At 35.9% G+C, this 22,527-nt stretch overlaps 2 protein-coding genes across 3 annotated transcripts; both read left to right on the top strand.

Moving 5' to 3' along the window:
- The first annotated feature begins 1,115 nt into the window (after positions 1-1,115).
- On the top strand, positions 1,116-8,461 carry LOC125824321 (1-acyl-sn-glycerol-3-phosphate acyltransferase BAT2, chloroplastic). The gene is made up of 7 exons (XM_049503670.1): positions 1,116-1,204; positions 1,347-1,396; positions 5,285-5,354; positions 6,731-6,928; positions 7,007-7,413; positions 7,578-7,679; positions 8,167-8,461. Exons 1-7 carry the CDS (start codon positions 1,138-1,140, stop codon positions 8,380-8,382), a joined length of 1,110 nt encoding a protein of 369 aa, XP_049359627.1. The 5' UTR covers positions 1,116-1,137; the 3' UTR covers positions 8,383-8,461.
- A 2,677-nt stretch (positions 8,462-11,138) lies between these two features.
- Positions 11,139-22,369, top strand: LOC125824302 (probable cyclic nucleotide-gated ion channel 5). Of its 2 annotated transcripts, none has more exons than XM_049503651.1 (8): positions 11,139-11,301; positions 14,672-14,758; positions 16,111-16,696; positions 17,006-17,218; positions 17,819-18,123; positions 20,399-20,510; positions 20,861-21,097; positions 21,487-22,369. In XM_049503651.1, the coding sequence occupies exons 2-8, from the start codon at positions 14,700-14,702 to the stop codon at positions 22,180-22,182; spliced, it is 2,208 nt and encodes a 735-aa protein (XP_049359608.1). In that variant the 5' UTR covers positions 11,139-11,301; positions 14,672-14,699; the 3' UTR covers positions 22,183-22,369. The 2 variants fall into 2 exon arrangements, with proteins under 2 accessions (XP_049359608.1, XP_049359609.1); XM_049503652.1 differs by lacking the exon at positions 11,139-11,301 and adding an exon at positions 12,022-12,040.
- The last annotated feature ends 158 nt before the right edge of the window (positions 22,370-22,527 follow it).

Here is a 22,527-nt window from a genome sequence, read left to right as displayed (position 1 = left end):
CTATAAAGTAGAAAAAAAACATACATTAGTGAGTAAATATTAACTTAGAAGTTAAATGCACTAAGATAAAAATTAACAAACATCACTAACTTCTAACTATTTACAAGAAAAATCAATAGTTAAATATTATTGAATAACGAAATTTTAAAAAGTTACCACTAGTTTGAGTCAAAAAAACTTCTAATAAAATTAAATCAAAAAAATTATAACTAGTCCACTTGACTAAATATTAATAACTAATTGATCAAATTTTTCTAAGTCCTCAATCAATTGGACTTGATATCCTTCAGTCATGTGAACGAACATTTTGCAAATACTAAGATTAAGAAAGTGCGGCACCGCCAATGAAAATTGTCTTTATCAATATTATGCTTAGTCATAAGATTAAGACGTTTTTTTTTATTATGAAAAATCAAAAAAGTATTACTCCCTTTGTTCTCATTTATATTCACCAAATGAATTTCTACTTTATCATTTATATTCACCAAATTTAAAGTGATAATAAATTTTATATTGGTGAGAATAATAAATTTTAAAAAGTAATGATGTGATTAGAAATTTTATTTACATATGAAACAAATGGTTAGTAGATATAAATGTGGGGTTGTTTTAACAAAATATAAACTCATGGATCAATTATTGTATTAAAATATCTCAAATCATGATATGAAATCACATGGTGATTCCATATCATGGTTTTTGGAGAATATGATATCACCTCTCATGATATGGAATCATGAGATGAAATCAGCGTAAAATCGCATGTCCAAACGCTGATTTCATCTCACGACACCATATCGTGATATGATATCGCATGGCCAAACGCCTACTTAGTAAATTTCATTTTTTATCACATAAAAATAATTTAATAAATTATTATATTTATTAATAACTTTTTAATGAATACGATTTTTATCGAGGTGACACTTATTTTAGAACGAGACAGGAATTAGAGTATACTAATCCAATTGCATAATCACAAACGCCAACGCTATGTCCAAAATCACTATCCCCGAGGTGTTCTCCTCTCTATAACACCCGCCGCTCATTTTCCGATTCTCAATCAGTAGCTCCTCCGATGCTCGACGTTTAACTCCGACTCCGACGAAGATTCCGACGAAGATTCCGACGAAGACTATGGAAGTCTGTTATCACTCAAAAGTCAACAATTTTCACTTTTTTCAATCACCTCCGCTCCATTTCTGTAATTATCTCTCTATTTTTATGTTTTTCCTATGTTTGTTTGATTTTTCGTATTCATAATAGCTCGTGTGATGCGTAAATTCATTGTAAAATCATGTGAAACATCTTCTAATCCACATTGTGATTTGATTTTGTTTTTTTAGGGAAGAAGGAAGGAAAGTTATCGCTGTCTCTATCGCCATCTCTGCATCCAGTAATTTTCTAATTCCGGCTAATTTTTTGTGTTGTTTTTGTTTGCTCTTATTGATAGAGCAATGACTTACTTTTTGGCAGTGTTCTGTGTTTTAATTTTGTGAATTTAGTTAGTATTTGAAATTCTGTTGTTTTGAGTGAATTATTAATAAGAAGAAAGCATTGCGTTAGGGTTGCGAACATCTTTAGTGTTGCCGATACCAGTTTTATTTGTTTGAAATGTTGAACTGCGTAGCTGCTGGCGATTTGGATTATTCACTGTTCTACATTGAATTGGTATTCGGTAAGTAAGCCAAATACAGGAAAAGGACTGTGTGTGAGAGAGAGAAGAAAGCCGATGGGACTAGTAGTCCACTTGGAGGAAAATAGGTTCAATCAATGAATATATATATGCTACTCTTTCAAAATAGGTTCAATCAATGAATTATATGCTTTAACAATGTTATGCATGGAAGGAAATAATTTATACAACAATAATAACGCCTTAGTCGCAAACAAGTTGGGTCGGCTACATGATCCTCACCAATAGGTTCCCGTTTAAATTCTTCTCAGGTTATGCAAAATAAAAACCAAAAAATGAAAAGTACTAGAAGATCTTCATATTGTCTACTTGCATATGAATCTCTAATAGGGATAGAAGACTTCAAAAGCATAGGACCTAATGCCTCAAGGACCATCAGCTTAGTGTAGCCACTTGGGCAAGCCCGCACTGGATGAATGTAGAGGTTACGAACATACTCGATATTGATGGGAATTGTTGTGATGGAAGAATTGTTTACAGTGAAAAGGAAGTAAAATGAGCATAGTCTAGGAAGTGTCATGATGATAGCTAGTACTATATTGATGAAAAAGCTTAGAATCTTAAGCAGTCAATTGAACCTACGTATGGGGAGTTGAATAGTGGTTGACGAAGTATACATGGAACTCCGTTGGTAGAACATCAAAGAAGAGTCATTTTACTTATTATCAGCTGAAGCGTTAAAGTTTACTCTAGCTTGAAAATGGAAATAAAGTAGGTTTGTGCCTTCGCTATTTCTTGTTCTTAGTGAGAACTTTGGTCCTCTCCGTTTGCACCTCCCTTAAGCATACTATAGCCCTTCAAGTCTTCCTGAATTGATAACTTAAGGTTCCTTAATTTCTTGAAGGATGTTGGCAAGCTCCCAAATCCATGATCGCTATCTTGGATGCTATTGGAACTGTTGGAAGCTAGAATTTCATTCTCCTTCTTGAACGAAGCTTCACTTACTAGCGAAGTGATGCTATTATGATTTTGTTCTGCATGGCTGCATTCTTTGCTGATCAGCAATCAGTACGTTAAGCATACACATACGGCCCTTCTTTGTGAGAAGCTATTTTTCCTCAATTATTAGTTGACTGCTATAAATTTCGTAATCCAAAAAAGAAAAAAAAAGGAAAGAATTGGGAGTCAACATGCTATAAGGTTGGAATATCGCTTTTGTTGACAACAAATATTGCATGTGTGACAAGATGTGATAAAGGCATTTAATTCTGACCATGTTGAATTCAACTTTCCAATTGATCGGATCCATGGTGTAGTACATACAGTTTTAATATGACTGTTAGTAATTGAAGAATTCTTAGAACTGGAACTTGTTAATTAAATGGCTGAATTGTGTATGTAGAAGCATGAGAGATGCTTTCTGCGTGTAGAGGGGAGTGATAGTGAGAGGGGTGTAAGAGATAGAGGACATAGATTAACTGAAGAAACTCATTACACCATTCGAGCACATACAACAACATACCCAGTGAAATCCCACAAGTGGGGCTCTAAATCCCACAAGTGGGGCTTTGGGACGGTAGAGTGTATGTAGACCTTACCCCTACCTCGTGGAGGTAGAGAGACACCATTCGAGCACATAGCCCCAAACAAATGTGGCTCCCTTTGTTCTAATTTGCAAGATTGCCAGAGCAGAGATGTACTTCTATTATATTTATACTAAACTGGTTCATGTAGTTGTGATGCATAGTAAGTTGAGGACAGCAAACATCTATTTCTGAATGGTCCTGGACAATCACTATTTCTAAACATTTTTGGGGTGCAGTAGTGATATAAATGCTGTCAAGGAGTTTTTTTTTGGTGCTGGATGGGCTGAAACTGCAGAAAATGACTGAGGAACATTTGGAAGCAATTCAGATTGTGGTTGTGGGATGACATGGGAGGAAAGGAAGTAGAGATGCTTTGAGGACAAGGCTACAACTGCACATGCTCTTTAATATTATGTTAAAGTTGTTTATTCGCTGGTGTAATTTACGTCTTGTATATGAAAAAAATTGTATGACTGTGTTCACTATATCAATACAATAGTGAAAAGGTGTAATGTACTAATGTCCAGCAATATCGTGGTACTTGGCTTCTGCTGTTAATAAGAGTGTTGCTGAAAGGCAAGAAGGAGACTCCGTCTCTGTCCCCTCCTATCTGTTCAGGACTCTTGAATCAGGCTCGGTTATTCATTTATGGAGGGTTGGGGGGGGGGAGGGGGGGGAGGGCGTCACTGAAGATAAATTAGCTTCTTGAAGAATTTATTTATTTGTAAAAGTGTGTCATTCTAGTTCTTTTCTTTTTAAGGTAATAACATGTTTGAAATGCATCTAATTATGAACAAGGGGATGATGCTTGGCAACACAAAAAGGAATGTAGAAAAGCTAATTTCTAATAGAGGGAAAAATATGTTCAAGGACCGTCACCAGTAGGCGTGAAATTGTGGTTTCAGACTTTCAGGAGAAAGTCATTTCTTTGTGTTCATATCCAAGTTTAGCATACACACTGTTGTTGTCCCTGGCTATAATGTTATATTGTTTATGGTGACTACAATCATTTTCTGCAAATGATATTCATCATTTTTGTGAAACAAAAGGGAGTGCAGTGATATTAGCTACTCATTTTATTTTACTGCATCACTCATGTTGAATCCAGCTAATTTCCTGTGGCTTCCTTCTTTCCAGCTCACATACTTGGAGAAAAAGAAAGGAAAATAAAAAGGAATTTTGTGTAGGCTTTATGGAATGCTAGCATGTGATCTTATACTTGTAAAATCCAGAAGCTGCAGAATTGCCAACATGTTATTTTATAATTTGTAAAATACTTAAATACCTAAACTGCTGCATTGCTACTATGGCTGCCCAGAGATTTTGGCAACTGTTTGCTCAAGTGGCTTTCATGCCCGAGCTTGATTTCTAAATCATTTGGCATTATTGATGGATAAGAGAAATATGTATTGTTTAGGAATAGGATTTTGTGCACTATCCATTTTGTTTCTCTTAAAGCCTTCTCCAAAACAAATGCAAGCTATTAGGCTCTTCAAGTCTCTCCGTCTTCCTTTAACTCTCTTTATCTTCTGCAAAATCTGGCACCCTCCCCACCCCTTCTGTATTTCTATCTCTTCCAACATCTGCAGAAGAAGACAAAACTGTTGTATCCTCTCTCATTGTTGTTTCTGGAGACCTTTCTGAAGCTTAAAATGTTGAAGATAAGCCTTATGGTACATCAATGTCGCTTTTACCAGCAACCATTGTCAGTCCATTTACCATGTTTGAGAACATCTTGATAAAGTTGTTTGATGTAATGATAAAGCTGCCTAAGATATCATAGCTGCCATTTCTTCAGAAAGCTGGGTAGATTCCTCTGCACAGGACTCTGTAAAGGGGAAAGAATAGATCAATTGACCAAATTTACTATGACTGCACTAGTTGACAATGTCTTTGACAATTTGTTTTCATTCAAAAGCTAGATAAATCTTTTCTGTGCGTAACTTCAGTCTCCTGTTTTATTTGTATGTGCCAGTACAAGAGAGGTGTAGAACTTTATAAATGATCTAGAGAATATCGTTCTACTGCTCTAATTGACTTTGTTATCGGCAATTCATTTCAGCAATTGACTGCTGGCCATGGAAACTACTCCTGTTGCTCGTCTTTAAGGCAATGGAGAAATACAAAATTTTGTAAGTACTTTTTAGTCAAATATTGTTTTCCTGTAGAATGAATCTCAATGAGTAACTTTACATCATGAACAAATAAAAATGCATAACAGATAAAGTACCGTGTAAACTATTTTTGGCCATTTGATCTAGTTGATGCTCTAATCATTCTAAGTGACTCCGAGACAAAGCATCTAGTCCCTTTCTGAAGATTCAAAATAGAATTTCTTGGTTCATATATGTTTCATCCCCTAGTAATGCTAGAACTACTATGCCTGAAATTGGGTCTTAGTCAGATTGTTCACTCCTACTTTTGGTATTTTATGTCATCGAAAAGGACCCAACTTCTGTAGTTCATGGAGAGTGGTCCCAGTTAAGCTTATGACCCTGCTAATTAAAGAAGACGATCAGAAATGATTTGAAATCTCTTAGTCATCTTACAGAAACGAGATCAGCCAAGCCAAAAGGATGAACTACCAGATTCAGTAATAATCTGCATTTTGATGTGAATTTGCTGTTTTGTACTTGCATCACATGCTTGGACTGTCCTGCCAGTGCCAACCTTCAACCACATATGCAGGAAATTTTATATACTATTGAAGAAAAGAGTCCATAGTGAATGATGTAGGTAATAGTCTGGCATTTAAGTGGAGAAAGGTAGAGGTATTACCTGCCAAGTTTCAAACCTTGTGCCAATGGCCCTTGGGGATATCTCGGTTATCCTGAAACAAAAGAGGAGCCTTTTTTTTCTATAAGCTAAGAAAGAGAGAGCCATTGGGTTTGGAATTATCTTTTCTCTGCGGTTTTGCAAAACTTATTTGTGTAATGGAGTTTTTGCAAAAATAGGTAATTTATTTTGGAAGTTTCCAAACTCAGATTTGCAGAACTCGTTTTTGCAAGATTTAAAAGACTGAGTGTGTAGATTTTCAAACATGGTTGCCTGTTTTTGCGAAAAACCATCAGATAAAATAGTTTTTGCAAAAACTGGAAAGAAATCCAAACTTAGTCTTTCGCAAAACAGAAACAAATACCACCTTAAAATTTTGTCTTGTTTGGTTTGAGAAAAAAAGGAAGGTTATTAATCAGAAAAAAGAAGAGTAAAGTTGGTTCTAGTCTTGGACATACATCCTCGGCCGGATATCAATTTTCTTTTGCTTGGTCGCTTCTATTTTCAGACCATTGGAAGAAACTGACTCTGCTTTTGTCGTCTTGATTGGTTTTCAAAGTGAGTTCTGATTTTCGTAGATGGATTATTCAATTGGGATTTCCCCATATACTCTTTGTTCTATGTTTTGTATTTGATGTTGAATAGTTATCCTGGTTTTTATTTGCTATTGTATCAGTCAAGCTGGAGGTTGAACACCTAATGATCTCTTAATTGATTTTGCTTGTTCTTGCAGACGCCGTCCTAGGCAGTTCAGCTTTTGGCACAAGTAGGGAATCATGTGTCTCCCTTCACTCTTCCCCCCAACAAAAGAAGTATAATAGCGGTTTTGGAAATAATAGCTTTTATAGACAACATAGATCATTGAGACACATTATTGCAAGGTCCGAACTTGCTAATACCAGCTCAGCTGGTGCTGCTTATCCACTGTCAGGTGCATTTCAAAATTGTTTTACCATCTCTTTTATTCACTTGGACTTGCTTTTACAGAGATACATCTTCTCTTTTACAGAACTAGAGTTGAGGTCAAAAGTCAGAGCGATATGCTTTTACTCTGTCAGTGCTTTCTCTGCCATCTTTTTGTTCGTGATCATGCTTGTGCAACATCCTTTTGTACTGTTATTTGATCGATACCATAGGAAGGCTCACCATCTTGTTGCCAGGACATGGGCAACCTTGACCATTACTCCATTTTATAGAGTTGAGTTTGAGGGCTTGGAGAATCTTCCTTCTCCTGATACTCCTGCAGTATATGTGTCCAACCATCAGAGCTTTCTGGACATATATACATTACTTACTCTTGGGAGGAACTTCAAGTTCATCAGCAAGACTGCAATTTTCCTAATTCCTATTATTGGATGGGCCATGTATCTGATGGGTCTGATTCCATTAAGGCGCATGGACAGCAGAAGTCAATTGGTATTTTTTTCTTTGATGTGATTAATGTCAAATATCCTCATAGCTATACTGAATCTTTTAAGTTATTCAATTGTATGCCAACTATTCAATCATTTCTTAAATGGGTTTGGATCCTATTGAAAGGTTTGATGTTTCTACTTTCTTATTAGCTTTTATGAATTCAGGAATGTCTCAAGCGTTGCATGGATTTAGTCAAGAAGGGGGCATCCGTCTTTTTCTTCCCCGAGGGTACTCGGAGTAAAGATGGAAAGTTAGGCCCTTTCAAGGTAAGGTCTATGTCCAAACAACTTATGTTCCCTCTCTCTCATCCATCTACTCCCACATCCCAACCTCACCCCCACTCTCCACCCCCTAAAAATGAAGAAAACAGCATAAGCTTTCAGAAAGTTTCCAATTCACTAGGTAGCTTCTTGTTAGAATAGAAATATTATCTTCAGATATGTCTTTATCCCCTTCCTATAACATCTGGTGTGTTCGTATTGGAATTTCAGCTTGTAGACTGCAAAAAGTAATAGTGGGCAAATAAAACCTTTGAATACAACCGAGTATAGACCTGTAGTTAATGTTGCAAGTAATTTTGAATGCCTCGATGCCTTAGCTGTTAAGCGTAAGGCCATAATCTACTCATGGTACCATATTCTGGTAATCCTTTTTTTTAGGTCATTGATTACATGAATTTATTGCAAATAAACCTAGTAAAAGGTGTACTGGTCTTCTGTTTAGCTCTCTTTTTTTTTCTTGCTGGTGGTGCAGAAAGGTGCCTTTAGCGTTGCTGCCAAAACCGGAGTGCCTGTGGTTCCAATTACTATTAGTGGAACAGGCAGGATAATGCCAGCAGGGCTGGAGGGTAGAGTATATCCAGGATCAGTTAAAGTTTTCATCCACAAGCCTTTAAAAGGTAATGATTCAGATGTGCTGTGTAGCGAAGCCAGGAATGTGATAAAGGATGTGCTCGTTCATCAAGGCTGAGGGATCTGTTCAACATGTACTTTCTAGTTTATCTTTTTCACCAAAGCATCACAAGTTAGGATTCAGGGAATATGTGCATACAGGTATGCTTTCCTAGCAGTTTGTCCTCCTATAATTGAGCTTCTGTCCTTTAATATTTTATGCAAATACTTTTCTTGACAACATCACGTTTCTACATATATTTTTATCAACTCTTTTTTTTTTATGGAAAAAAAGAACTGGAAATGCAGTTGTTTCCCCCCCTTGAATTTCTAGCGTAACCCCATTTTGGGGAGGGAAGGGGGAGAAAAGATGAGAAGCGTATAGAGGTCTTCTTTTCTTTTTTTGGTTTGCACTCGTTCATGTGATGCCAATATATTTTTTGTTTTAAATTGTGCTGACTACATTGTTTTGGTTCTTTGTGTTGGATGCTCTGATTTTACCTGGGACTAAATTGAATTGTTCTACTGCCAACCAAGCCCTTCTCAAATACGACAGTCGGATGACTCCGTAATATCCTATGTTACTCAGACTCTCCAAAAATGTTGCCTCACCCCTATCAGATCCTCTAAAAATGCACCATTGATGGAGGATCTGGCTCGCACCCGTCAACATTTTTGAAGAGTCTAAGCAACATAGGTACTATTAATAAACACTTTTATTACCTTGGTCATTTTCACCTGCAATGCTGCTATACCCTCTTTTGCAGAACTTTGTCACATCACGAGCAGTTTCATTCAGGCTAAAGGATATAAACCTGGTTGTGCATACTCTCTTATGCCTGGATGATATTTGTATCAATCAACTGAGTGATCTATCTATTCAGACTTCATCCAAAAAAAAAAAAAGAAAAAAAAAGAAAGAGATCCATTAGAGTTAAAAGGTGAACATTGGCTTTGTCCTCTTTTGTTGGAATTGGCAGCAGGTTCTTCCCAATTGTCATTTACATCAGAAGGTTGCCTTTTGTGCCATTACTCAATTGTATAGGGCTCTACTAATATTGTTCATCTGAGTTTCTGTTCTGTGCACTGATGTTGCAAGTAAGCGCTTTGACTTTGCGTATGCTTGTTTAGACATCTCAACTTGTCTTTACCGTGTCAGTTGGACACTCCAACTTACAAATGATCATCTAGACACTTTTCAAAATTTATATATTACGTCAATGCTGGGTGTCCACGAGACACAATGTGGGAAAGTTGGAGTTGTCTAGTTAGTTGAGAGTTGAGACCAAGTTGAAGTGTCTGGATTTGCGCTCTTAAAGTGCTTACTTATCAACTAAGGTCAAGTTTGAGTGTTTCTTTATGTGTGATACATATAACCTACTGAAGCTGGTTACCGTCATAAAGTTATGTCGTAAGAGGTAAAACTTATACCGGACTAAACAAAGTTCTCTAACTTTATGGCTGCAAGAAATTATCATTAGGTGATGGATAAGAGTACTTGGCCTACAAATTTTCATTAAATGAGCAGCATAATCAAAATTAAAGATTGCGTCGAAATCCGTGCAAAACATTTTGAGTGATGACCATTATGACTCGATTTCAACCTAGAATACTGGATTTCTTCTTGTTGCTCTCTAAAAAACAAATCTTGTATGTCCAGATCTTTAATATCTAATTATTTTAATCAATGATCAGATCATAAAGCTGCAATATGATTATTTTAGTAATACTATGCCTTATAATATGGAGATTATCCTATCTAATTAATCCTGTACATGTTTCCCTCTAACTTAACTAACCCCAAATCTGGCCAACAAACATGAATCTTATTGTATGCCCTAACTTTAGCATCTCATCTAAGAGGCAAAGTCAAGATTTTTAATTATATGAACTTTCACTCCTAATTTTTTTCATTGGGTTCTAAATAAATTATATATATATATATATATATATATTAACACAAATATAAAATTTGAGTCGAAATTATTGATTCGGCCAAACTCATATCTACTACATTGACTTCATTCTCGTCAAAAGCATTTAAAAAGTTTTAAATTTTATGCATGAACGACGTAAATATATTGACACAGAGAAATCACTCACAAGGCAATAAATTAGTGATAAAAACTTTTAAAGTTTAAAATATTTTTTGTATGTTTATTCAAGTTATGTATACATGCGATCGGCAAAATCAAATACGTACTTGCGCATTATATAATATGAAATTCCTACTAACCTCTAAGTTCCATCCTAATTAAGGTCCCACTCCAATTTTTAATTATAAAAATTAATCATTGAATAATTAAAATGAGCTAAAATATTACTTGAAACTTAGCAAATTTCAGAATAATATCTTCAATTTTAATTTTTTTTCCAGCTTAAGTGCTATATCCAATTCAAATAATGACATATATCATTCTATATTTTGTGAAATAATATGGAAATGTGATGCAAGTAAATTCAAGTCAATTTTAAAAAGAAAGAAACTTCAATAATATCCTCAATTTTTTTCTATTTCTTAAATTTTTTAAACATAAGTTTATTGCTTATTATTAATTTCAACACTTCTTATCCACAACTATTTATTTATAATAAAATTAATGTCAGAATTGAAAAGTTTTTATCAACCTGTAGTATTTACCAATTATATATATAAAAAATAAAATCCTCTATAATAAATTTTGTTATAAAAGTTAAGTATATATATATTTATATAGAATCGATCTTTTATATTATGTTACTACATTTTATGACAAATCATAAAATATTCAGTATTATAACAGGTTGGGGGTCATCGGGGGTGGGGAGCTGTCATTTTTACCAACTTCTCTTGAGTCTGTAAATTACTACATTTTCAGTTCCTTTCTCTAGGTATGTCTATTTTGACTTCATCTTTGTTCCCTTCTTAACCCCACCACCCCACAAAAACACCTCACTGTTTTCTTCATCATCATCCTCATGTCTATTTTCAAGAATTAATTTTTTAAGACTTCCAACTGTAAGTCCTTTTTCTCTGATCTATACTCATATATTGTTTTAATTATCGACTGTGGTTTCATATTTGTTCATTATGCTACAATATGTTTGTTTCTTGGACTAATTTGATCTGAAAGTGGTCAATCAAGCTTAAAAATTGAATCTTGATGGATTAAATCTAGAAGGGTTTGACTAAAAACTCAAACTTTATGTGTTACAGCCAAAGGGGATGTGTAATTTAGTGTATAGATGAGAAGAATTTTGTCTTATTGATGTTAAAATCATGCGATTTTGGAGCTTGGTTGTAGAAATATGGACTTCATCTCGATTCAGTCAACATGATGAGTTTGTTGAAATTATTCTGAAATTTTATAATTTGTTATACTGATATTGAGATTTAGAATTTGTTCAAATTTGGATAATTTATATCAAAAATAGTTAAAGAGGGTAGAGGAGAAGGGGTGTGTGGTGTGTGTGGGGGGGGGGGGGGGAGGGGGGAGGATCAGGCTTGCTGATGTAGTGCCAAATTGTAGGAAATTGAAGTATGAGTTAAGTGATTTTAGTTATCGGGCATATGAGCTAGTATCCGGAGATTTTGCATCTTGAAATTGCTCTTGCTATATATCCAGAATGCAGACCTTTTTCTTTCTCTTGAAGTTTGTGTACTTCTCGCGATAGATAAGCTGGTTTAATTTCCAAAGTCTAACTTCTAGTGGATTTACCGCACTGTAAAGTAGTAGCTTAGTGTGTCTGAGGTCAAGGTGAGCCAAAAATTTTAAGGGACCCCTTTCAATATATTTTCATTATTGACTGTGGTTTCATAGTGGGACTCCTTTCTTTACTATTTTGTTCATTATGCTACAATCTGTTCCTTTATTGGACTAATTTATATATCCATGTGCAAAATTTAATCTGAAGGTGGTCAATGGAGCTAAAAAAATCAATCTTGATGGATTAAATCTTAAAGGGTTTGACTAAAAATTCAATCTTGGTTACATCCAAAGAGGATGTGTCACTTAGTGTGGAGATGAGAAGGATTTTGTCGTTTTGGTGTAAGAATCCTGGGATTGGAACTTTGTTCTCGAAATATGGATTTCATTATGGATCATTTCTATCAAAATAATTAAAGCGGGTAGGAGGAGAATAGTGCGGTGGGGTGGGGGTGATCAGGCTTTACTGATGTAGTACCAAATAGTAGGAAATTGAAGTTCAAGTTAAGCGATTAGTTATCGGGTATCTAAGCTAGTATCTGGAGATTTAGCATCTTGAAATTGCTATTGATAAGCCAAGGGTCTTTCGGAAACAGCCTCTCTACCTCCACGATGTAGTGGTAAGGTCTGACTGTACCCTCCCCAAATCCCACTTGTGGGATTTCACTGGATATGTTGTCGTCGAAATTGCTATTTTATATTTCCAGAATGCAGACCTTCTTTTTCTAACGCTTGAAGTTTGTACACTTTTCGCAATAGCTACGCTGGTTTAATTTCCAAGAGTCTAACTTCTAGCGGATTCACCGCACTGTGAAGTAGTAACTTAGTGGATCTGAGGTCAAAGTGAGCCAAAGAGTTTTAAGGTACAAATAGTGCTTCATTTGAGACTTTTGGTTCAGCTTTTGTAGATTAAGCTCTGAAATTGTTACATATTGTAAGATGAACGGCTTCGTAAGAAAGCTCAGGAGAATATAATTACCCAATTGCCACAGTGGATCAAGAGCTGAAGAGCGTACCGAGAGACAAAAACAACAGGTCAGGCACAACACAATTTTCAGTGAAGAAAGAGAATAATACCATTGGTCCATTTCATTAATTACCGAATCGGTTCAAAATGGTTATAAATGTATTTGTGGAAAACTTGACCTCTTGGCTTGATGCTGTTATTGACTATTTAGAACTCAGGTTAAGTGGTTATCGGAATTGGAGCCAAGACTATTTCCTTTACTGCAGAAACTCTAGTCATATATGGCAACTTCTGTGAAAGTGGAGCTAAGATGTTTTAACGCGCCACTTTCTAAAGAATTTTTCATATGGATCATATAACAAGTCCTTTTATCTGCATTAACCATCTTAACATACAAGGTAAGACATTCAAAGTGATTATTTAATCAGTGGGAGAGTCTCCGTAACTTTGTATTGCAGATAAGAGGGGTCTAATAACAAGATTGCCTCTTGCCATCCCCTTTATTGATGTGATATTAGACTCAAGATATTACATCAACAGTCATCGGTAGATAGAAAATAGGAAGAGTGATAGAAATTAAGATATATGGAAGCTAGAAAGGACTTAGTCAAATAAGTGAAAGCAAAAATGAAGCATTCAATTAGATGATTGTATCCAAAGGAGAAGGGAAATTGAACTCGTACAAGGGAATGCTTATCCAAGTAATCAAGAGGGTTCAATTGGAGAGATTAAAGGGTCTTCCCCGTAACTCACAAAAAGAGCCTAAACATCTAATGTTCATCCAAAAACTAACTAATAAACTAACCCTACTTTCTGCTATTCATAATAGTAGATAAACTAACCTAAGCTAGTTACAATAATAACTTTGAGCTAAAAACAAGAAAAGTTAGCTATTTAAAATGTAGCCACCTCTTGCCTAAATCTCCACTTTACTATGTTGTAGACCTTCCGTGCTTCATTCATTGATCTTCTAGAGTCTTCAAAGCACTCCAAATCTAGTTGACAGTCTTCATATCCATGATGGCTAATCCATATTCCATCATCTATCCATCCTTTCCTCCAAAAAACAATGACAAACTAAAAGAGAAGTATAGATTTGCTAGGTGGAATTGTTAAGTACAAATACATAAGTAAATTGTTCATGTTGGAATTTTTTTTGTTCGGATTACCTTTTCCATTATTCTAAGCATGTCCTAATTTGGTTGTTCTCAGTTTTTTGGCAAAAGAAAATAGAAATGGTCCTTATATTAACTTGTTATGTTTTTTCTTTTTTCGAATTTCCATGTGGGAAACAAATTTCGTGCATTTTCATCTCCTGTTGGTTTTGTTGAAATTTAATAAAATCTAAGATGCAAGGCACCCTGGCAGCAGTTGTTTTCATGTTTTGGACTTATTGTGGCATAAAGTGGCGGATGGTCACAATGTTTTGAATACTTATCCAACGATTGGTATTATGTAATTATTGTTATCCTACAGAGGGACTAGAATTAGAAAGTCATATTCCATTTTTCATAGAATCAGGGTTGGTGTCACATTATCAATGTGATTAGAGTCCCCTAATCAACGGCATTGGAAATCACTGTGAAGAAGGCTATAATGTATAGTAAATAAAACAAACGCCAAGAGACATTGCTCTCACACATTTTCAAACTTCTACCCCCCCCCAGCTTATTCTCTACTCTGTGATTAACTTCAAATGTTATGGTCTGCTGCAGTGACTGTATATGTGTTTGACAGTACAAGATGTTCGACTGTGGTTCCAAGTCCCAATATGTTGGGGGGCAGAGAGAGAAGTTTGTAAGGTACTAGAATTTATTCTCCTTTACGGTTATTGATTATATTTTCTTTTCACTTGATTTTTGCATATTTTGAGTCCAAGGGCCCATTTGGATGTACAATATGAAATCAAATTGATATGAAGTTGAAGGTTTGTTTGGACATGCAATTTGGATTTCTTAAGCTGTATTTTTTCCTCATAAACATGAGAACCCCACAAGTTGTGAAAACTATCAAATTTTTCCCAATTCTTATATAATCTTACCAAATGAGCAAATCATAGTTTATAAACAAAATATTGGAATATCCTCAGGCTCCACATTGGTAAATCACATATCTCCATGTTCTTTTTATAAATAAATTTTTGCAATTACAAACTTTCAAATACACGTAATTTTATAAAGATTCACAACAATATTTAGTAGCTAGTTATTCTTTAATGTAATCCTCTCATGTGGTACGGATAATCTCTTCATGCTGAGCATGTGTAATTTTTTTGCAAAATTTAAAATGGTAGTTCTTTTTTTTGTTGCAAAATTCAAAATGAAATCATGTTTTTTTGGAAGAATTTGGGACTTGACATTTCAAATCAAGATCTCAAATCGCATGTCCAAACACTGATTTGAAATCATGACTTCATATCGCATGTCCAAACGCAAGCTAAGTATCTTGTTTTCCACTTGTAACTTTTACCTACTCTCGGAGATTAAGTTAGGCTTAATTCTATTGCAATGAGTTAGTTCTGCACCCATAGATGTGGCCTAGTGGTCAATAAAGTGGGAGGGGAACCATGAGGTCTCAAGTTCAAATTTTACTAGGTGATTTCTTCCCATTTGTCTAAGCCTTGGTGGGCAAAGTTACCTGGTATCAGTTGTTGGTGGAAGGTAGAAGGTATCTTGTGAAATTAGTCAAGGTGCATCTTATTTTGTTGGATAAGGAGATTATTCCTTATTTTATATACAATATCTCACATTAAAAGATCAAGGGTGATTGGATGAATAGGTTATGCTGATGCTTGATGGCTGTGCGACATGAAACAACAGGTGAACTGCCGAGGGAATGGGTGGGTTTTCATGTGCTAGCTATTATAAAAGCTGTGGGATATATATGGTTTGGTTTACATAATACCTTTATTGGCTTACATGATTATTGTAGGCTTTTACTATTATACTTTACATTTGAAGGATCCTCAGGCCTAGTAGTTAAAGCCAATGAAGCAGATATGATATTTTTGCAGTATAGCAATTTAATTCTGATGAATGAGGAGACTTAACATTAACAGTGTGATTATTACAGCTTTTTCACTGTTGATTGTTCTTCCCTGATTATCTTAGCTTCTTTTTGGCATCTAATATTGCTTCTTCACATTTTGGTTTAGGTTGGATGACTTGGATTCTACACTATCCTCTCCTTCTGCATCACTAACAACAAATACATGTGGCTTCAATATTGAGGGTTTAAAACGTTCAAGCCATGCGACTAGCAGTCCGTCAAGGTCTTTTAAGAGAGGAGTGAAAAAAGGATCCGAAGGACTTAAATCAATTGGTCGATCACTGGGATTTGGTGTCTCTCGGGCTGTATTTCCTGAAGATCTGAAAGTTTCAGAGAAGAAGTTTTTTGACCCTCAAGATAAATTCCTTCTGTTATGGAACAAACTGTTTGTTGTATCATGTATTCTAGCCGTGTCTGTGGATCCACTGTTTTTCTACCTTCCAGTTTTTGATAACAAGTCAAATTGCCTTCAGATTGATAGGAAGCTAGCTGTCATAGCCACTACCCTACGTACAGTGATTGATGCTTTCTATCTTATTCACATGGCTCTTCAGTTTCGCACAGCTTATATTGCACCGTCATCTCGAGTTTTTGGACGGGGTGAACTTGTGATAGATCCTGCACAGATTGCTAAAAGATACTTGCGATTCTATTTTATCATCGATTTTCTTGCTGTGCTTCCCTTGCCGCAGGTTAAAAGAAATACATTTCTCCATATGGAAATTTTATTTGCTTTAGTAATCTACGATGCCTCTGATGGTCACAGATCGAAAAAAGATACTAAACTATGGTTTTCCTTCTTTACATCATAAACCCTCTTTTAAAGGTTCTTGCTGATCTTATGTGTTTCCTGATTCTTTATATGTTAGGGCAGTCATCGAATGTTTTATGTGGGTTTAGTCTTCTACTTAAACACTTTTTTTGAATCAGAGAACAGTACTGCTTATCAATAGGTGAATTTGTGTATTCTAACTTACGTTTCTTTTTATGCATCTATGCAGATTGTGGTGTGGAGATTCCTGAAGAGCTCAACAGGTTCTGATGTCTTCACTACAAAGCAAGCTTTGCTTTACATCATCTTGCTTCAGTACATCCCCAGATTTGCCAGAGTTATACCCTTAACTTCGGAATTGAAAAGAACTACTGGTGTCTTTGCTGAAACCGCATGGGCTGGTGCTGCGTCCTATTTGCTATTGTACATGCTTGCTAGTCATGTAAGCTCACAAGCATTCTCTTTTACTCTCTATGATATTTTTGTGTTTTTTATCTGTTTGTCGGTCTTTATGTCACTTCCTTTTCTTTTCCTCTTGTCTATGCAGGGGAAGTGGGGCTAGCTAAGTATAGATTTGGGTAGGGAGGGTTAAAAGGCCTAGATTTCTTTCATTTTCTTATCTTAAAAGATTGGAAAAAAAGGCAGTCTTGTGTTTCCAGTTCAATTGCTGGTGATAGTGACACAATGGCTCACTTTCAATATATATTATTTGCATTGTTTCCTGAGTTGAAATTCGGGATGGTTCACTTATGGAAATATTCTTGCACCATGTGTGTAGGTATGTTGAAAGTTTAGAATGTGTTAAGAGTCATGTCCTAGTGGCTTCTTTAGATCTCTGAGTCTAGTGAATGCACATTTGTCAATTGCATGGAGCCTATGAATATCGTTTATTTATCTGTTCATCTTTTTTGACTCACATCTTATTTTATTAGTTTTGAAAGATGACAAAGGCTAGACTTTTAGGTCCAAATGTATGATCATGATCTTCTTTCTGCTTCATTAGACATGTTTTTCACTTCCCTTCTGTATGTATTCTTTGCAGATAGTTGGGTCTTTTTGGTACTTGCTAGCTGTGGAACGTTATGATACATGCTGGCAGCAAGCTTGTAAACACAATGCAACGTGCAACACTGATTTCTTGTACTGTGGGAATCAGTACATGACGGGTTATAATAGTTGGAGCAGCATAAGTGACTCAGTTTTAAACGATGCTTGCCCTGCAGATAGTGACAACTCACCATTTGATTTTGGGATTTTTGATCAGGCTTTATCGTCTGGCATCATTTATTCCATGAAATTCGTGACTAAATATTGTTATTGTCTGTGGTGGGGGCTGCAGAACTTGAGGTGAGTTAACTTTAACGCTCAGCTGATATTGTGGTTGTCTTGATTGCTATGTTGTTTCAGTCTTCATTTCCTTGGTTAGTAGTTCTATCTTTAATTTAAAGTATAAATTCACTAGTGAGAATGACTGGTATATGAAGTTTGATTCATGCTCCTGACCGACATCACCTTTTTTGGACTCTGGCTGTAATGTTTATCATCTGTGTTAGAATGTCTCATATTGGTTGAGTAAATGAGTTGTTGTCTCCTTATGTTACCAATTTTTTTCTATAAAGAGTTGTTGTCTCCTCATATGGTCTTCGGAAATTCTCAACTCAGGAGCAAACTTTTGGGATTGTGTTAGATCTAAGTTCTATTTTCTTAACATGGCCTTCAGAGTTCCGACCCCATCCCTATTATTATTGATCTATCAAATGTTGGTCTCCTATGTTATATTATGCGATCTCCAGAATCTAGATGTCCAGCTCTTGGTGTGTGTGTGGGGGGGGGGGGGGGGGCGGTGGGTTGGTTAGAATGTCTCACATTGGTTAAGATAATGAAATATTATCTCCTCATATGGTCTTGGGAAATCTTCACCTAATAAGCTAGCTTTTGGGTCGAGTTATGCCTAAGTTTTGTTTTCTTAACAATCTGATATCTTCACCTTCGGGTCACCCTATCATCCAGGCACTGCCAGCTCCTGAGTTGGGGTTATCAGGTGGGGTAGGGGGTGGTTGTTTTTTCACATTCTCGAATGGTATCAGAGTAGAGAAACCTCGACAAAAGTATATTGTATTAGGAAGTACAACTATCTGTCATTAGTTATAAAATGGGAGAAGAGAATTGTATGAAGCAGACTTAGATAAATCAAAGAACTTGGTTTGTCTGTACTTCTGTAGCAGAGTGTGCACTTATACTTTAACATCAATACAAAGCCATGAATTTCTTCAAGAGAGCTCGAAGGATTTCTCTCGTGAAGACTCAGTTCTTTAAAGAGTTTATCATGGGAATACGTCTTAGGTGTCTGATTAAGTAAAACAAACAGTAAGTCTACTTAGGTGGAGAACTTAGATGTTACTCTGGACTGCAATCCTTTTCCCCTTTGTTTAAATTGGTAACAAGTGCCGTGGACTGCAATCTTTTGAAACTGTTTGAGGAATATGTTGAAAGTGACCAATGGAGAAAAAAGTAGATCTAGTTATCAACCCTTAGAACTGGGAAAAAAAAAGTACATGGATGTCAGTGGACTGCAATGCTTGAAAATGTATATTCATGATAACAGATGAAACTCAAACATGCTTGGTGTTTCATTTCATTGAATTTTCAATTTACGATAGTTGGCTTGCTTTCAAGGATAATAGAGGACATACTAATTCACTCTGTTTCAATTTGTGCCACCCTTCTGTATTAATGAGTTTTTAGTTCCACGACTCCATATTATTGTCCCATACTTCACATTGGTTGAGGGATGGATTATGTTATACACACTTCAGTGTGCCACTTTCTCTTAGCTCTTCAATTCTACGACACTCATTTGTGGGCATATTGGGTGTTAGAGATTTGTTTTTTACTCCCATATAATATAACGTCTAATGATTGTGCAAAAGAAGTTGCATTTTTACTTTGTTAAGATATTTTTCTATCGCATAGCACTCCGTAGCACTTCTACATTTCCTTAGCAAAAATAACTTGTGGAGGAATGTCCAGTTTGATAATTTACCATTTTATCCTTATTATTTATGCTTTAGTTATTTCCAAAATTCATTTCCTAACATTAGAGGACTTATAGTAATTAAGGGTGATATAGGTAAAATTATCATTCTATTTATTGCTTCTTAAGGGGTGTGTCATGTCAATTATGGACAAAGAAACACGGACGGAGGGAGTATTAGTTAATTTTTTCTATTCTAGGATCATACTTCAAGAACAACAATATAGAAGAACCATGACCACTTCGAATCCCATTTCGTCATAGGTACACATTGTTAAGTAGTATGCTCAAAAGTTGGATTTTATAACAGAAAATTTACCAAATTAGAAACCGATGATCCTTTTTATGGAATGCTGAAATGCATTATCTTTGCTTGATAGGCCTGCTTCTGACATTTTGCATAATCTACTGCACAAATACGTGTAAAATGTAGCATTACCAATGGAATTGAGGACTCTTTTGATATATATTTACGCTGCATATCTGTTAAATGCTGTATTATTTGATTGACAATTAATCTCTGCTGAACTTGTATTAATGATAATCTCTTCTTTTTTTCTTTCTTTTTGTTCTTTTCTGTCCATGCAGTACCCTCGGACAGGGACTTCAAACTAGCACATATCCTGGGGAGTCTATTTTCTCTATAGGATTGGCTATACTTGGGCTCATTCTCTTTGCATTATTGATTGGTAACATGCAGGTAATGATGGACTGAGAATTTTAGGTTTCTTTCTGTCAGTTTCATTTGATTTTAGCAGTAGTTATTGTCGGCGCTACCATCAGGAAAAGTATGTAATTAATAGTTATTAGAAGGATGAAGGAACATTGAAGCTCTACGTTAAGAGTTGGCTCGAAATAAAGCAACACTTTTTGTTTATCAAATTATGAATTGTATGGAAAGCTAAAAAGTGAGATGTAGAATCACATGGTTACTATTTGCAAGATATCTATATTATGGCATTCACGTTCTTCGCAGTGCAGTGTTTTTGGTAATGACATTTGTATCTTTTGAGAAATCTGCGCTCAGATTTTGGTGCTTTTCTGTTACAGACGTATCTACAATCTCTTACTATTCGACTAGAAGAGATGAGAGTTAAAAGGCGTGACTCAGAACAGTGGATGCATCATCGGTTACTCCCACAAGATCTCCGAGAACGAGTTAGGCGCTATGATCAGTATAAGTGGCAGGAAACACGTGGAGTGGATGAAGAAAATATAGTCCAGAGCTTGCCCAAGGATCTTAGGAGGGATATCAAGCGTCATCTTTGTCTGGCTTTAGTGAAGAGGGTAACCAATCAACTTATATATTTTTGTGCTTCTGTTACATTTACACACTTTTTTTCCACTTGTCTTTGAGCGGAATTAAAGTACGATTTTGAAATCCCAACGGAGATAAAACATTAGGTGATTTCTTCCCATCTGCGTAAGCTTTGGTGGGGAGTGTTTTCTGTTACATGTTGCTGATGGGAGGTAGCAGGTATTCCGTGGAATTAGTCGAGGTGCGCGTAAGCCACGATCATCAAAAAAAAGTCTATTCTGTTGTTTGATGGTTTCCCTTTTTCACAACTACATACTAATGAGATGATGGGAACTAGTTGAAAATGTTCACTCCACAACAGGCGTCTTGTTGCTATCTGGTTGTGTTTTACTAATAATCTATTTGTCATTGATTTCAGGTTCCTCTATTTGAGAATATGGATGAAAGGTTACTTGATGCTATTTGCGAGCGTCTGAAACCATGTTTATATATCGAGAACACTCACATTGTTCGAGAAGGAGATCCAGTGGATGAAATGCTCTTCATCATTCGCGGCCGCCTTGAGAGTGTGACAACTGATGGTGGGAGAAGTGGTTTCTTCAACCGCAGTTTGTTGAAAGACAGCGACTTTTGTGGAGAGGAACTTCTAACCTGGGCACTGGATCCGAAATCCGGCTCTAACCTCCCATCTTCCACTCGTACAGTGAAAGCTCTGACAGAAGTGGAGGCCTTCGCTCTTACAGCTGACGAGTTGAAATTCGTTGCCAGTCAGTTCAGACGTCTTCACAGTAGGCAGGTTCAGCACACATTCCGTTTCTACTCGCAGCAATGGAGGACTTGGGGTGCTTGCTTTATCCAAGCAGCGTGGAGGCGGTACACCAAGAGAAAACTTATGGAACTCCAACGTAAGGAAGAAGAAGAAGCCGAGGCATTAGCTGCAGGTAGTGGCAATTCTGGTGGCCCTACTTACAGTATCCGTGCAACGTTCTTGGCATCGAAGTTTGCAGCAAATGCCCTACGAGGTGTTCATAGGAATCGGAATCTCAAGAGTGCTAGGGAGCTGGTGAAGCCACAGAAGCCTCCAGAACCAGATTTTAGTGCAGATGCAGATTGATTTTGTTTTTGCATATATGCTCATTTTGATTTTGGTGAGTTTGCAATGAGGCTTTAATGTATAATTTTATGATTTAGAGTGTTACTACAAGAATATTGTGTAATTAAACATGGTTAGTATGACCCTCTAATTCAAATCTTTATTGAATTATAGCTATTTATGAAAATTTATATGATGTTGATATGAACGCTATTGACCCTCTTAACCCTAGCAGAGAAAAAGAAAAGAACTTTAGTGATTTTTTAACCTATGCTAGTCATTGTAGGTGACAGGAATATTTAAATTATATACATCATAGTGCTAAGATTTTGTGTTAGTTCAAATACATTGTAGCTGGTTAATTAT

This window comes from Solanum verrucosum, unplaced genomic scaffold, assembly GCF_900185275.1.
Source record: "Solanum verrucosum unplaced genomic scaffold, falcon-dt-bn FXZP01000022.1, whole genome shotgun sequence".
Taxonomy (NCBI): Eukaryota; Viridiplantae; Streptophyta; class Magnoliopsida; order Solanales; family Solanaceae; genus Solanum; species Solanum verrucosum.
This window is presented reverse-complemented; position numbering and strand designations above follow the sequence as displayed.

Bases quoted from the DNA above. Each gene is read 5' to 3' on its own strand.
- LOC125824302 (XM_049503651.1), top strand. From the start codon at position 14,700: ATGTTCGACTGTGGTTCCAAGTCCCAATATGTTGGGGGGCAGAGAGAG. The intron at 16,697-17,005 runs GTTAAAAGAAAT...GCATCTATGCAG, and splicing joins CTGTGCTTCCCTTGCCGCAG to ATTGTGGTGTGGAGATTCCT. The intron at 18,124-20,398 runs GTGAGTTAACTT...CTGTCCATGCAG, and splicing joins TGGGGGCTGCAGAACTTGAG to TACCCTCGGACAGGGACTTC.
- LOC125824321 (XM_049503670.1), top strand. From the start codon at position 1,138: ATGGAAGTCTGTTATCACTCAAAAGTCAACAATTTTCACTTTTTTCAA. The intron at 5,355-6,730 runs GTAAGTACTTTT...TTGTTCTTGCAG, and splicing joins ATGGAGAAATACAAAATTTT to ACGCCGTCCTAGGCAGTTCA. The intron at 6,929-7,006 runs GTGCATTTCAAA...TCTCTTTTACAG, and splicing joins TGCTGCTTATCCACTGTCAG to AACTAGAGTTGAGGTCAAAA.